At 44.3% G+C, this 15,514-nt stretch overlaps 2 protein-coding genes across 3 annotated transcripts; one reads left to right on the top strand and one right to left on the bottom strand.

Moving 5' to 3' along the window:
• Positions 1-2,668: 2,668 nt before the first annotated feature.
• Positions 2,669-4,636, top strand: smx5. Its single transcript, XM_069150862.1, has 5 exons — positions 2,669-2,728; positions 2,907-2,974; positions 3,328-3,358; positions 3,469-3,528; positions 4,486-4,636. The coding sequence occupies exons 1-5, from the start codon at positions 2,726-2,728 to the stop codon at positions 4,609-4,611; spliced, it is 288 nt and encodes a 95-aa protein (XP_069006963.1). The 5' UTR covers positions 2,669-2,725; the 3' UTR covers positions 4,612-4,636.
• Positions 4,637-6,950: 2,314 nt separating this feature from the next.
• bcl6aa (BCL6A transcription repressor a) lies at positions 6,951-15,254 on the bottom strand. Of its 2 annotated transcripts, none has more exons than XM_069150860.1 (9): positions 15,237-15,254; positions 11,204-11,375; positions 10,866-11,087; positions 9,824-10,783; positions 9,294-9,475; positions 9,044-9,211; positions 8,791-8,921; positions 8,359-8,496; positions 6,951-8,264 (listed from the first exon to the last, which is right to left on the bottom strand). In XM_069150860.1, exons 2-9 carry the CDS (start codon positions 11,362-11,364, stop codon positions 8,121-8,123), a joined length of 2,106 nt encoding a protein of 701 aa, XP_069006961.1. In that variant the 5' UTR covers positions 11,365-11,375; positions 15,237-15,254; the 3' UTR covers positions 6,951-8,120. The 2 variants fall into 2 exon arrangements, with proteins under 2 accessions (XP_069006961.1, XP_069006962.1); XM_069150861.1 differs by lacking the exon at positions 15,237-15,254 and adding an exon at positions 13,623-13,670.
• Between the last annotated feature and the right edge of the window lie 260 nt (positions 15,255-15,514).

Raw genomic sequence — 15,514 nt, 5'->3', positions numbered from 1 at the left:
AAAAAAAAGTGCAAACTTTTGAAAGGAACACAAATTTAGTAGCCTTTATTTGAGATCTCAGTAAATCAGGCCCAAAGTCTGATGTGGAGACCAACGTAGAAACCTCCAGTCATTTGCCTCCATCTTCTGCTGCTGAAAAGAATTGCAGGCAGACTCAGAGTCACGTTATCCAAGGAGACACTCTACTTTATTATATCCTGTATGTATCATCATCAACTCTATTAGACCAGATGTGGGACACCTGGTCTGGTTTTTTTGTTCTGTGTTCCACATAATGAGACGATGTTCCACATTCTGATTGTCTCTGGATGCTTTTCTAAAATCGTGCTTTTGTCACTGTGAAGAAAGCAGGACCGGCTGATATCATGAGCTTGTGTTAGTGGTAGGAAGCTGGCATCACATAAGAATACAGTCACCGGCCACTTTATTAGGTACACCTTGCTAGTACCGGGTTGGATCCCCTTTTGCCTTCAGAACTGCCTTAATTCTTGGTGTCATAGATTCAACAAGGTGCTGGAAACAGTTCCACCACATCCCAAAGCTTCTATTGGATGTGGTGACTGTGGAGGCTGTTGGAGTCCAGTGAACTCATTGTCATGTTCAAGAAACCAGTTTGAGCTGAATTGAGCTTTGTGACATGGTGCGTTATCCTGCTGGAAGTATCCATCAGAAGACAGTCCACTGTGGTCATAAAGGGATGGACACGGTCAGCAACAATACTCAGGTAGGCTGTGGCGTTTCAACGATGCTCAATTGGTACAAAGGGGCCCAAAGTGTGCCAAGAAAATATCCCCCACACATTACACCTCCACCACCAGCATAAACCGCTGATACAAGGCAGGACCCTTGCTTTCATGTTGTTTACGCCAAATTCTGACCCGACCATCTGAATGTCACAGCAGAAATCAAGACTCATCAGACCAGGCAACGTTTTTCCAGTCTTCTATTGTCCAATGTTGGTGAGCCCGTGCGAATTGTATCCTCAGTTTCCTGTTGTTAGCTGACAGGAGGCGCCCGGTGGTCTTCTGCTGCTGGAGCCCGTCTGCTTCAAGCATCCACGTGTTGTGCGTTCAGAGACGGTCTTCTGCATAACTCCGTTGTAACGAGAGTTTATTTGAGTTACTGTTGCCTTAATCATCTCGAACCAGTCTGGCCGTTCTCCTCCGACCTCTGACCTCTGACCTCTGGCATCAATGAGGCATATTGGTCCAGAGAACTGCTGCTCACTGGATATTTTCTCTTTTTCGTAATATTCTCTGTAAACCTAGAGATGGTTGTGCGTGAAAAACCCAGTAGATCAGCAGTTTGTGAAATACTCAGACCAGCCCGTCTGGCACCAACAACCATGCAACGTTCAAAGTCACTTAAATCCGCTTTCTTCCCCATTCTGATGCTCGGTTTGAACTTCAGCAGGTCGTCTTGACCATGTCTACATGCCTAAATGCATTGAGTTGCTGCCATGTGATTGGCTGATTAGATATTTGCGTTAATGAGCAGTTGAACAGGTGTACCTAATAAAGTGGCCGGTGAGTGTACATTTACTGTGAAACTTTAACTTCCTTTTATGCTTCCTGTATTTACTTAGCATGAGAGTTTGTAAAGTTAAATTAAATGCTTAAGGCCTAACCTGTGACCTGCATAGTCTGTTATGTGTGTGTGTGTGTGTGTGTGTTTTTTTTGGATTGATATATGAAAATGTTAGACTTCCTCTCAGTATTTGTAATCTGTCCCACATTGTCCTACTCAAACAATTCCTGCTCTGTGCCATTTGGTTTGTTAGGATCTGGTCATCGTCGAGGTTGCGTAGATGCTGACATGCACTTTCAATAAATGTACACGTGTTTTTTTTAAATTGCACATATTTTCCCTTTGAAATGAATGGAACAACAGCGACTGCCATCACTGCCAGCCCAGTTCGTAGGCTACACCATCAAGGAACAGAGAAGGTTATGTTGGGCACTCGTGTAGCGGTGTTGCTGTTCCAAGCCTGAGGGTCGCAGGATTAAGGTGAGGGGTCACAGAACAAGAGATTACCTTTGTTACCAGCTTTCCAATTTATCTTTCAAAATATTGGATAGTTGTACCACTACAGTGGTGCAGTGGTTAGCATTGTTGACTCACAGTGGGCAGGTTCAGAGTTCAAATCTGGCCCGGGGCCTTTCTGTGTGTTTGCATGTTCTCCCTGTTCTTGCGTGGGTTCTCTCCAGGTGCTCCGGCTTCCTCCCACCATCCAAAAACATGCACCTCAGGTTAATTAATTGGTGGTTCCACAAATTGCCGTTCGGTGTGAATGAGAGCGTGACTGGTCTTTGATTCTGTCTGTCTATAAGTGTTGGCCCTGTGATGGACTGGTGCTCTGTCCAGGGTGGACCCTCCCTTTGCCCAAAGTGAGCTGGGAAAGGCTCCCTAGAAATCCTCCTGAACTCATTTCGCGGGGTCTATGTGACACTATGTTACATTTTATATCTCGCATTATGACGTAATATCTTTATATCCCACTACTGACATACTATTCACATCATTAGCTCCAGTAAATCTTCCTCAATTTGGAAAGCTCTCTTCTGTTTACGCACCTGTGGACACTGAGCGCAACTCCGGCTCCCCCGCGCGGAGCCGCTTAGGTACTGCACCCCCCGGCGCGGCGCGGCGCGGCAATATCCACGCAGGCGCAAGACGTCATCAACATCAGACACACGCACGCCACCAAACGACAGCAGCGGCAACAATGGTAAGAAATATATTTGTGAACAAATAAAACTGCTTTCGGGTTTTACACCCAACAAACACGAAACATCCAGCGAGCTGCTGACGGACTCCGAGCTCGGTGTCCGGCGCCGGGTGGGTGAGTTCGGGCTGTTCCCGCTGACCGAGCCCGCCGCTAACGTTAGCATGTCGCCCTGCTGCAGCTCTTCTACTCGTTCTTCAAGTCTCTGGTGGGGAAGGACGTGGTGGTGGAGCTGAAGAACGACCTGAGGTTCGTCTCCTACACCCAACCACGGCACGGTGTTAGCCTCAGGAACTAAAGTAACTAAGCATCGGAGGAGGAGGAGGAGGAGTGAATGGTGGTCAGCTATCGAGGCTAAAAAAAACAACAACCTTTGAAATGATGTTATCACGATAATAACTGAATAAAGTGTAAATATATTCATTCATAAATTCATTATAGTACAGAATCACACTCACAGCGGAACCAGTGTCACAACAGAGCTCAATAATAGTTTGTTTTATGACCAAAACAATCCTCTGTCCTCGTGGTGTGAAGTCTGTCTGTCTGTCCGTCCACCTGCTGCTTGTCCTCATTTTTTATTCTCACATCTTCCTTTTCAGCATCTGTGGGACTCTTCACTCTGTCGACCAGGTTGGAAATACGAATCTATTGGTCTTGTTTTGAAGTGACCCTTCAGCTGCTGTACTTCCTGCCCACCTGTGGTGTTTCCTCCTCTCATCACCTGTACTTGTCTGTTTCAGTACCTGAACATCAAGCTCACGGACATCAGCGTCACGGACCCGGAGAAATATCCACACATGGTAAGTTTCTGTCCGTCGGCCTGTCCTCCGCAGGCCTGTCCTCGCTCTGAGGTCGTTTTATAGTTTATACTTAACGTATCTTCTGTCGATTGTTCCATAAGAAACCTTTTATGAACTTTTTCTGTCCGTTCAAGGGTTGTTGAACCGTCATGGTTCAGGCATTTCCTGCTTATGAGTCCTTTTTATCAGCTCTGAAAACATGATAATAGTTCAAATCACCTTCATGGTTCACTCATAAACCTGATTTAAACTCACCCAAATAATAATCAATCGGCTGATATTTGCCTTTTATAGATCTGTTGATATGTTGGCCGATATAAAGATGCCGAGGGTGAATTCTCAATTGTTCCATTTGTTTTTATAATGATCACATTCCCAGTCAAGTTTGCACTGATGTCAGTGAACTGTAATATCTTCTGCCTTCATTACATATATTTGCCAAAAGTGGTTGATAACCACATTTGAGGTATTTCTAAAAGTAATATTTGCTGATGTATGAATATTGTAATTGTATTACTCCCTTAAATTGAAGAATACATTACTTCTGATTCGACCCTGAAAGACTCAAACCCTCCACCTGTGAGGGTCCGTGTCTGTTTATGCATTACACACAGTAGAAGGTAAACTTATTTCTTATTATATGAAACGTACAAACAGAGTTACCACTTCAACCCTTTTGTACGTTCTGGGTTTTAATGAGGTCATGAGGGTGAAAAATGAAAACGTGAACATTTTGCGACTGCTATTATTGTTCTTCAAACAATATCAACGAACGACCCGCGAAACTTCTGATACTAATTTGAAAGCTGCGTAAAACGAGACAACAATGGTTTTAATCAACTTCGATAACGTAAAGACACGGTCTGTATTTCTTCAAACTGATTTGCATCTTCTCCAACGCACTTTGAATGATGATTGTCCTCAAACTCCCACATGTCTTGTTTCAATCTGCTGCAGCTGTCTGTGAAAAACTGCTTCATCCGTGGATCGGTGGTCCGTTATGTTCAGCTGCCTGCAGATGAAGTGGACACTCAGCTGCTGCAGGACGCGGCGCGAAAAGAAGCCATGCAGCAGAAGCAGTGACGCGGCTGCTGGGATGGGCTTTAGTTGGGGAGGGGGGGAGGGTGGGGGTGGGAGGGGATGTAATGAGAAGTTTGGATTTAAGTCCACTTAAAGATGACAAGGGTCTTGTCGTTGAACAGTATTGGTCATTAGCCTCTACTTTATCACAGGCGATTTAATTGCATTCCTGACATTAGTGGTCAATATTTAGCATAACAGTAATTATTAGAACGTTTCTTTGCCTCCCGGCTGTGTAGGAGTCTTCATTTCATCCTCTCTTTTGTTTAAGAGAAATATACAACTACACAGAATAGAGAGGAGAGCTAAAGATCTGCTGTGATGTTTATGATTCATTACAACAAGCACTGTTTGCTAAACCTGTCAAAGTCATGACTTTTGGATTTTTTTTTTTTTTCTATGCCACTTGGAAATAAAAGTTATTTATATTTTGATGCTGTTTTTGTGATTTGTAAAGATTATTTTGGTTTTTTCTGGTGACATGATTTGAGGTCTTTGGAAAAATTAAGTGACTAAATGAAGTTATCTCTGCTGGATTTGCATCGAAGATTGATTGATAGATTTTGAAAGCTTTAGATACAGAACCAGCAGGTCATCAAAGTACAAACGTCTCCAGTCTACTGCATTTTTTTACAATCCTAACAACTGGTCTGTTATGACTCATGGAGGCCGACTTTGCAGTCAGTTTGCTGCATTTGTGCTGCAGTTACTCTACAGTTCATCCTGTAATTGTCACTTGTGGCCACAGTGTCTATTATTCCATCATTGAGTTGATACGCAGGGTTGCTTTGATTTTTTTTATCTTTTAAATATCTGAAGGTGTTGTAGGATCTCTCGTAGGCGGTGGTCTTTTTGTGGGTTGTTGGAACAGGTGATACGAGTGCGCAGAAACAGTAAAAGGTTTTCTCGGTGTAAACGGTGAAGTAGAGCAGTAACAGTGTAGTTCTTCTTCTGTTGTTGTTGTTGTTGTAGTTCCCCTCTCCTCCCACACCGACCATCCGAGGCAGGACGACCGTCCGCCTCGCAGCCTGCTGAAGTCTCTTCCTGTTTGAAGGGACTTTTTTCCTCTGCTGTCCCCAAACTCTTGCACATGTGGGAGTTGTGGTGTTTCTACAACATTATAAGGGCCTTATGATGTTGAGTGCCCTGAGGTGACTTGTGTTGTGGCTTGGCTTTATGGAAATAAAATAAAATAGAATTAAAAGTAGTTTTACAGATCAGAGCCGGGGCTATTTTTTACAGATTTCGATTTTGAAAGGTGGCGTTCTCTTGCGGCCGAGTATCTGCAGGTCTTAAAAAAGCTTTGATAAAAGTCTGAAATTTCATTTACAAAGCTCTTCAATATTTTTCTCTTTCATTGTAGGAGTAACGGTTATAAAATATTTCTGCAAAACGTGGCGGGGAAACTGCTGTGCAACTTTTCCAGACCTCAGACTGATATATATAATTCATATATGGATCTTTAGTTTATTTGTTATATTTTTCAATTTGCTAATTAATCCATCCTTTCATTCATTCATCCGTCCACTTTCTGGGCTTATCCAGTCGTGTTTAATGATTAATAGAATTATCATATTCATTCTTGATTAATCATTTGCTCTGTGAAATGTCAAAATATTTTGGAAAAATTACAATCACAACATTGCAGGATACAATGTCTTCTGTAATTATTTTTTTCATTATCAATTGTTTGATCAACTTCAGAAAACATCCAAACTAGTAACGTGTTGCTATTTCCAAGCCGATGTTATGTTGATGTTACCGAATGCCCCGTTTTTTCCGATCAGCAGTACAAAAACCCCAAAAATATTCAATTTATTTTAATGTGAGACAAGAAAAAGCCCAAACGCATCACATTTGAGACACTGGAACCTTCAAATGTTTGACATGTTTACATAAACATTGTAAATTCTTTAAATAATTCACAAGAGAATAATTGACTAACTGTTTCAGCTGGTGTGGATTCAAATCATCATAAATATGTCGTAGATTTATGTACTTGCTACACAGACCTGATTGTCTTTCATACTTTGGTTTTGGTATAAAACAGGTAATAAACTATATTCTTTGTGGTATTAAAATGTTTTAAAAAGCCTTAAATTTGACCTGAACTCTTTAAAATGCTGCAGATCAAACAGACTCATATCTCTCTGTGTATTGCTGTAAATAGTTGGTAAATTCTGTTCTTTTTTTTTTATCTTGATGTTCTTTTCTCAAATTTAGTATTACGGCCATTTAGACTCAAGAAAATAAATAGTATAACTGTGTTTCCGTAAAGGGAGGGTCATTTCTCACATTCAGAACGATAAGCTCCCCGAAAATGAAAAGCGCCCACTCAGCTGTTAATACATAGAAATCCAATACCTTTATTTTACATTCATACATCTATAACGTTGTACAATAATTTTAATGCAGTTAAAAAAAGTCCAATCCAAAACAAGTCCTGAAGATGTACAATGATGAAATTTTGCATGGTCTAAGGTTGGTGACAAGCATTTAAAAATATATAGACGCACACACACGCACACACACATGGGGATCCGGGACAAGTGGTGTCCTTGAGTTGTACCTTAATAGAGCTGGGCTGAACGGAGAGGAATTCAGTCACCATAGAGAAAGGCACATTGAATACACAGTGTATCTACAAACAAAAACCTTGACACTTACACAACTTTACCGTAAGATCTAGAACAATGAGCAAAACTGTAAACCTTCACTTATGAAAAACAAATTAACAAACAAAAGTCACATCTATACAAATACATTTGAAGCAAAATGTTTTCTTGGTCATTACAAAGCAGTACCTTGAAATGCATCTCAACACTTGGATTGGCTCTGCCAGCAGAGAGCAATCCCACAGATATAATTACACAATATGTCACAATATTTATGCAGTTGCCCACTTTGTGTACGCTGGCAACGGTAAGAGTTCCTCATGCATATCCTCATCAGACAGCAGCAGTCATCTGATATGATTTAGACTAAATCCAATTCGGTTTTTTTTTTGGTTTTTTTTTTTCCTTTCACGTGAATATGGCAACTTGACATGGTGCAACATGTACGTACATCTACATAAAAATGTATAGACAACTCTATACAGCCGCAAATCTCGTTATCTTAAAATATATGTACCACCCGTCAATCAAAATTTTCAATACTTTCAGAAAAGTTAAGTTCTCTGATATAAAATACTGTATTTTCAAAAAACAGATTGTTTACATTCCATCCTTCTCAACAAAATAAAGCTTTATATACGTACCTTCAAAGCTTAAAAACACTCCCAACATACATATATATATATTTATATCTATATAGAAACAATAAAGTGACTAAGATGCCGTATGTGGCTCTACGTTCACATGTAGTGGAAACCCGTTTAGAATGGCGCACAGCCAATTTGTTTGTCTAATGAACACAGTGTGGCACTACAATTTTGGATGATTGTACAAGTTGGGGTCTATAAATGCCAAGGTCAAGATTGCCTCCGTCAAAACCGTCTCGCTTCATCTCACTCAGCATGCCTTCGTCAAGTCAGTGGGCATGTCGGCCGTAGACATACGGTACTGGATCTTCGTGTTAGTGATGGCGCCGTGCTTCTGTCGAAGATGCAGCCGGAGCTGACTCTTGTGGCGGAAGTGCAAGTTGCATTTTTCACACTGGAAAGCAAAGCAGAGCAACGTCACTTTCAATCGTTTCACCACCTTTCAGAAGCTTTGACTGAATTCTGCGGACTGAAAGATGTGGACGTACATGGTAGGGCTTTTCTCCCGTGTGGATACGCAGGTGGCTCTTCAGCGTCTGTAGGTGACGGAAGCGCGTTCCGCAGATCTCGCATGGATATGGCTTCTCCCCCGTGTGGATCAACACGTGGGCGCGGAGATGAGCAACCTGAAACGTGAACGGACGAAGAAGCACAACTTAGGAGGAATCAAAACTTTCTGACGGACAAAAAGCAGCATTCGAAGCGACGCAAACCACAACCGCCATTACGCACGTCGGTGGAACTTTTCAGACAGCGTACGTGTCCATTGTACAAAAAGCCCGAATGCTCTCGCAGCTCCTTCTGTTCAGCTGAACGGAACTACAGCAACCCGTTGTTGTCGCTCACGATCAAGCGGTCGCGCAGTTATCCCGTAAATAGCCGAGAGGCCAAATCAGATGTTTATGTAAGGGCGTCATTACCTGTACGAAACGAGCTCCACACGTCTCACATTTGTATGGCTTCTCTCCTGAGTGGATGCGAGTGTGAGTCTTGAGGTTAGCTGGTCTGTTAAACTGAGCACCACAGATATTACAGCGATACGGCTTCTCCCCTGAAAAATACCACCAAAAAAAAAAAAAATGCCTTTTAGAATCCAGCAACAAAGAGACGCACACTTTAAAAGCCAATAAATGAGTGTGTTGGATCGGAGGAGTTGATTTAAAATGTTCTTACCCGTGTGGACGGTCTTGTGGCTGGCGAGGTTGCCCTTGTAGCGGAAAGCAGCCTGACAGCGGTCACACTTGTATGGCTTGTCGCTGTGCACTTGAAGCATATGTTGTTTCAGAGCCTCGTCTTCGGCGAACTTGGAGTCACATTCGTTACAGAAGAACGTTCCGTTTTCTGTTCAGGAGAAGTCCGAGTAGAAGTTAACGTCCGGTCCCAAACAACGCAGAATCATTTTTCATGTGAATCTCAAACTCACCACAACTGGAGTCTGAATACTCTGAGTGAAGCTCCGTCATGTCCTCTGACAGACGGGACCTGGAGGTGTTGGGACAGACTCCTGAGTGCTGAGGCGACTGGGAGCCGCAGGACGAGCACTTGAGGCGGTTCAGGTAGTGTGGAGGGTGGCCGTCGCCGTTCCTCAGTGACCCCTCCAGAGCACTGGACAAACAACAAATACTTCAAGTCAGACGTAAACAAACATTTGACTTTGGACGGAACAAAAAAAAGTCAAAATAATGTAATTTCGTAAAAAACAGTGACAAAACAAATGAACCTGCAGAATGTCCAACAATTTCTAACAGAAAGTTGCAACTCAAGCCTGGTTAGTTTTAAGAAAACAACAACAACAACAACAAAATGAATAAAAATCCGACCGCTCACAGATTATGTTAAACGGCACCCAGCGTGCCACGTCGATTTATTGACACATCGAGCTTAATTATTCCTTTTGTATTAAAAAAAAAAAAAAAAAAAAAAATGCAGCCGTGCTTTTGAGAGCGACCTCACCTGTTGATGATGTTGTTGAGACGACTCGCCTGCGGAACCGGTAGATCCTCGCTGTGATCGGTGCTCTTGCTCGTGGTTTGTGGGTCGAGGTTCTCCGACTCGCCGGGGTGGAGGTAGGGTTGCAGGCCGAGGCGCTGGGGCGAGCGGAGTCCGGGATCCCTCGCTCCCACCTCGTCTTCCTTCGCGCTCTGATTCAGCACGATGAACTTGTACTTCTTCCAGTTGCGAGCTTTGGGATCCTGCGTACCTTGCGGGACTTGCACCCCGGCGGCTTGAGAGAGCCCGGCGTTCTTGCTGCTGCTGGACTCCGTTGGGGAGTTGGGCTGGCAGTCTGATTTGAGGGGACTCTGCGGGCTGCTCATGAGGCTCTTGCGTCCAGCAGAAGAGATTCCCAGGTGCTGATGTATGAGGTCTTCCTCTGCCTGAGGAGCGTGCTCTTTGCCCAAATCTTTCTGGTGCTCGAGGTTCAGCACGGGAAACGCACGCTTCCTCGTGCCGAGCACGACGGACTGGCTGACCCCCTCGTGGTTTTCCTTCCTCATCTCGTCATCTCTCCCTACCTCCCTGGAAGCGTAGGTGGTGGAGTGAATAATGCTGGAGGAGCTCGGCCCCACAGACCTGGCGTACTCTGCCCTGATGCTGTTGGTGCTGTCGTGTGGAGAACAATGCTTGTGGTGGATACCACTCTTTGAGAGGTCAGCAAAAGTGTTTTTGGTATCAGTCAGCTTGCAGAGAGGGAAAGGGAATCCTGGCATGGGAAACTGCCCGTAGAGATGGTAGTTGCTGGGATTGCTGACCCCGCTGAACATGTTCGTGCCGTAGGGCCTCCCATCCCTGAACGGAGCTACGCGGCTGTGCAAACTGTCAACAACATCATGCGGCCGGTAGGCATGGACATCCTGAGGTAAAACCAAGGGACTGACCAAAAACTCATCTCTGGGCAGCTTGACAGTCGGATCACTGCGAGGAGAACGAGACGGTTACAAACACGCGGACGCTGATTATCACGGATTTATACCGAGTCGTGATTTTTTGTACTGACCTGGATTTGATGAATCTGTGGCAGGTGTCCACAACATGGTCCATCTGCAAGTAGATGGCTGTATTCATGATAGCCATGATCAGGCTTTCCTTTAGTGTGAGACGGGACGTGTACATGAACTCCAGCAGGATGGCGAAGCCCTCTGGGTCCACCTTTGGATCCAGACTGATGGCATTAAGGTTGCACTTGTGGGAGTCAGTAAAGATGGAGTAAAACAGCCCACTGCAGGGAAGGAAAACAAAGAGAGACACAGACAAGAGCGCACAAACATCAGTCACTTCATATTCAAACAGCAGCAGAAAAACTGGCTTAAATCTCGGCTTAAATAACACACACACCTGCAAGCCATGAGAACGGTCTTGTGTGCCCGAAACTGCTGTCTGTTCACCAGGATAGTGACATCTGTGAGAATATCTCTGCTACGCAGCCGATTCAGGTTGAGCAGAACATCACTTGCGTGGCGTGTGAATTGTATGCAGCTGTCTGCTGCGCAAGCCATTTTGTTAAATTCTGCAAACAGAAAGAAAAAGCATAAAGATTATTTTACAAAAAGAAAAGAAAAAGAAAAAGAAGTGCCTTGACTGTCGCTGATTTTTTGCTGCTACGCCACAAAGTAACACGTTTTTTTTGTCCGTTTTAACACGAGTACAAGTAACCTGCTAGTGAGACTGGGCTCAAGTTATTTATGATCCTCACAAGGTAGCAGAATAAAAAAACAAAAAAACCAGATGCTCAGATCACCAGAAGGCGGCGCCATTTATTAAATAAACACTGTCTAGACATTTAAATTTCTACCTTTGGATTCATTTTTCTCCCCCTCACACTCTCTCTCTCTGTCTCTCTGTCTGTCTGTCTGTCTGTCTCTCTGTCTGTCTGTCTCTCTGTCTCTCTGTCTCAACCACTGGTTGACAGCTTAATGAAACAGATGAAGTTAGTATTAGATTATTAGAACATTTGTAGCACATTCTGCCTGAATGGAGCAGACGTAAACATTGATATAATTCTGTTATTGTCTTATTTTCTAAATATATTTTTCAGCAATAAAAAAAAAATGTTAAGTCGCGACTTATTAATAATACAACAACAACAACAACAACAACAAAAATCACATGTTTAAGTAATCAACACCTGAATATTATTAATTAATGACATGTCAATAAAAATAAACTGCAGCTCTGACTAAAAATGCAACAAAGGAAAGTTCAGTCCGCATTCAGCACGGCGGGTCGGATCCTGAAACACTTCACTGTCGGTCAACAGAAAAAGGGAAATTATTTCGGCAAGCAGCTGACTTATTACTAAGACTTGTTTTGGTGCACAAATAACAATCACGTTTTTTTTCTTTTTTTTTATTTCAACCGCGAAACGTCCCCGTGATGACACAATCTACCAAATAACCCGTCGCAGCTGACAAAGTTACAGAAGTAACGGTTCTCCTTGGTGGCCGAGGAGCAGACGCGCAGACCGCGTGGTTGTTGGGAAGCCCGGCAGCGCTGCTCGTGAACTCTCCGACGGGTCAATCACTTGGTCACAGCGCAAACTAACGTTTCATCAAGTCCAGGCAGAATTGGCTTCGCAGCACGCTGGCGGATTAATGACAGTATCTTGAACTCGATGTCAAGACTCGAGTCTGTAACTGAACACGTCCGAGAATAGAAGCAGGACAGAATGCACCTGAAAGTGACTGATGGCGAATTTTGACCTCCCGCGCGTAACCACAACAACCAGTCGTGGCAACTCTTATTGATGACTCACGTCATGTTTCTACGTGGAACTGAATATACAAAGACTGCACAACTTCGGTCAAGTATGCCCGAGTTTAGTGTGTGTCTTCCATTTCAATGACAAGGACGCAATTTTATTTTCACCTTATGAGCCGCCTTGATACTCATAACGGTCTCGGAGTAGAAATGCTGGCTGACCGAAACTCTCAGCCCGTGACAGAAACGAGACAACACTCAGCAGAAACACAACTCCGCGCATCTCGGTTCAACTCGGCGTGCAGCAGCACGCTGCTGTCACAGTGGAAACACAGGGACAACTTGGTGTGACGACGCGCTCTGCAGCCTCTACCGCGGAAAAAACACTCACACCCCTCAACACTGATACTTCCGCTCCATCGCTGCGGTAACAGGAGGGCTCGTTTCGGCGCAGCCTTTTTTTTTTTTTGCGCTCCGTCGGAGCAAATGACCGTCGCCGCGAGCGCGAAGTGAAAACGTCCCGGAGCGGCGGGCCGCCACGCTGCCGGCGAAGTTGGTGTGACAAGCGCCGTGTGTTGACATTAAATCAGAGCGCGCGTCCAACACCGGCCGACCCGTCCGCCCGAGCACCGCCGCCCGGGCTCCGGACGAGCGCTCGGGAAAGCCTCCAACAGTCGCCGCTGTGGCTATCTGAAACCCCCGAGCGGTAGTTACACGTTCGCGACATGACTTCGGGTGTCAGAGCGCTCAAGGGAAGCCCGAGCTGGAGGGAGGGAGGGAGGGAGGGAGGGAGGCTGCCCGTCTTTCCCCGCTGCTCGCCGAGGCGGAGTATCTGTCAAGAGAGCGCGGCGCTCCGGCTGTCACCGCCGCAGCCGGCAGCTCCAGAGTTCCGACTCTCTCCCCCGTTCACCCCGCCACAGTCACACACAGCCCCGGCTTCACCGACACTTCAACAGCATAAACGGACAAATAGCTTTGTCTAAAACACAAGCAACACATAGTATATAACAAACTTCGCGCCAAATTAAAAGGAAAAAAAAGGAATTTAAAAAATCACCTGGTAGCGCTTTCCTAGAAACTTCTTGCATCACCACTTCTAAGAACCCCAGTTCTAAGAATCAGACGAGCACAATTCTCGGAATTTGAGCCCGAGACCGTACCACTTTCCCACAGCAGGGGAGAGATGTTTGTTTCTCCGGCGAGGACGCCAACTGCTCTCAAAAGCGGTTATTCCAACAAGTAATACGTACAGCAACTTTTACAGTAAAAATAACAAAAGCACGATGTTAAAATAAGTGCAAAAATAAGTAAAACTTGCAAAAATAACACGTTATATTGTTTCACGAGGATCCGAATCCCCCTGCTCTTGGTTGAATCCACAGTCACAGGACGTCGAGCCGGCGACGTCACCAGCTCCTTAAACCCTGCCCCCGAAATTCTCAGAACTAATTTATATTCCATGACTTAAGAAATGGATCGTTTGGTCGCCTTTCGTCGCATTTAACACACAGACCCTACATGTACAGCACACAGGGTCGCCTCTTAATTAGGCCCAGGCGGACAGGTCGACGAAACACGCTCGCTTTTCTTCTCATCCACAATTTCATTTTTTTTTGTAGCCACATTTTCCTGCAGGTGCTGACTTCACAGGCGGAGAGTGCTGCGAATCACCATCGGGGGGTTTGTTGAAAACGGAAAGCTTTAATAGATTTATTATTCACGCGTCTGTAGGCAGTCAGTTGAGCGCTCGGATGTGACTTTGGTTTCTCAGTTAATCTCAGTGCACGTTATAATGAGCACTTGGTCGGTTGAGACATTGTTTTATATTCTCATCTGCGCGTGTAACGGTCTTGTGCGTCAGCCGTTCAGCCGTCAGCGCGTTACAACCGGCTGGTTTTAGTTGGTTGTCGCTGACACAGAAATGTGGGTTAATTGCAGGTGTGACGTTGAGTACAGCAACTTCAGGATCGCACAGAAAACTTGTTGCATTAAAAAAGCTGCGCATCACGAACCCAAAACCATAACATGAGCAGAGGGTGTAGTTTGAAAAAAAAGTTAATGTGACTGCACTTATTTCCTGTTAGAATTTAAATCATGTTAAAATAATGCTGTGAGACTCAGTGCACACGTTGCAAAACGTAACACCGAGGTCATGGCTGGGTGTTTTATATTATAATGTGCCTGTTGTAGCTCGGTTCAGGCTGACTCCTGCCTGTTATGTGGACGGCCTCTTATGTTTTCCTGAAAATGATCCTATTGATTGGATTACTGTGATGAACTGGAACAGGGGAGGATGCCTCGGAAATTGTCCACGCCAGGTGATGTGCACACTTACAAATGCAAAGTGAAAGATTCCTGGAAAATTAATTGAATGCATTGCCTTGACTTTTTTTTTTTTTTTCTTTTTCTTTTCCACTCTGCCATTTAATTTAAGGCATGTGTACTCCCCGTTGCATCATTTCTCAGAGTTGGGCAAGAATAAACTAAGTCTTTCTTACTCCTCAGCCTGGTGGTATTGTGTTTTGCTTGGTGGCTGCATGGAGGGGAGAACTGGTGTGCATTTACACATCATTAACCGGTTAATAAATGACTGGAGGACGTGTATGACTGCATCTGAAAAGTTGTATTCATTTAATCAGTTGTAGGCACGCATTTACTGACAGTGACTCACCTTGGAAACTTTGTTTGTGGTGATTCCAAACCACGGATTCCCCGTCCTTTCTCATCCCGTTCACACTCTGGCACAGGAGGAGCATCTGCTGCGCTGCAGAATGTAAACAACAAAATGAAATGAATGACATGATAAATTAGACTGCGTCAAAGAGTCAAAGTGTCAGCTGAGATCTTGTCAAATTCCTCGTTCCTTTTCCTCAGCCGTTTGAATATTTAAAAAAAATCCCTTGCTCTCAAGATAAAATACGGATTTTATTGTGTTGAATCAGGCGGTGG

This window comes from Embiotoca jacksoni, unplaced genomic scaffold (assembly GCF_022577435.1).
Source record: "Embiotoca jacksoni isolate LCO1_2020_lvr unplaced genomic scaffold, fEmbJac1.0.p SCAF_16, whole genome shotgun sequence".
In the NCBI taxonomy this organism is placed as follows: domain Eukaryota; kingdom Metazoa; phylum Chordata; class Actinopteri; family Embiotocidae; genus Embiotoca; species Embiotoca jacksoni.
The sequence above is the reverse complement of the archived record's forward strand: the minus strand, read 5'-3'. Positions and strand labels throughout refer to the sequence as shown.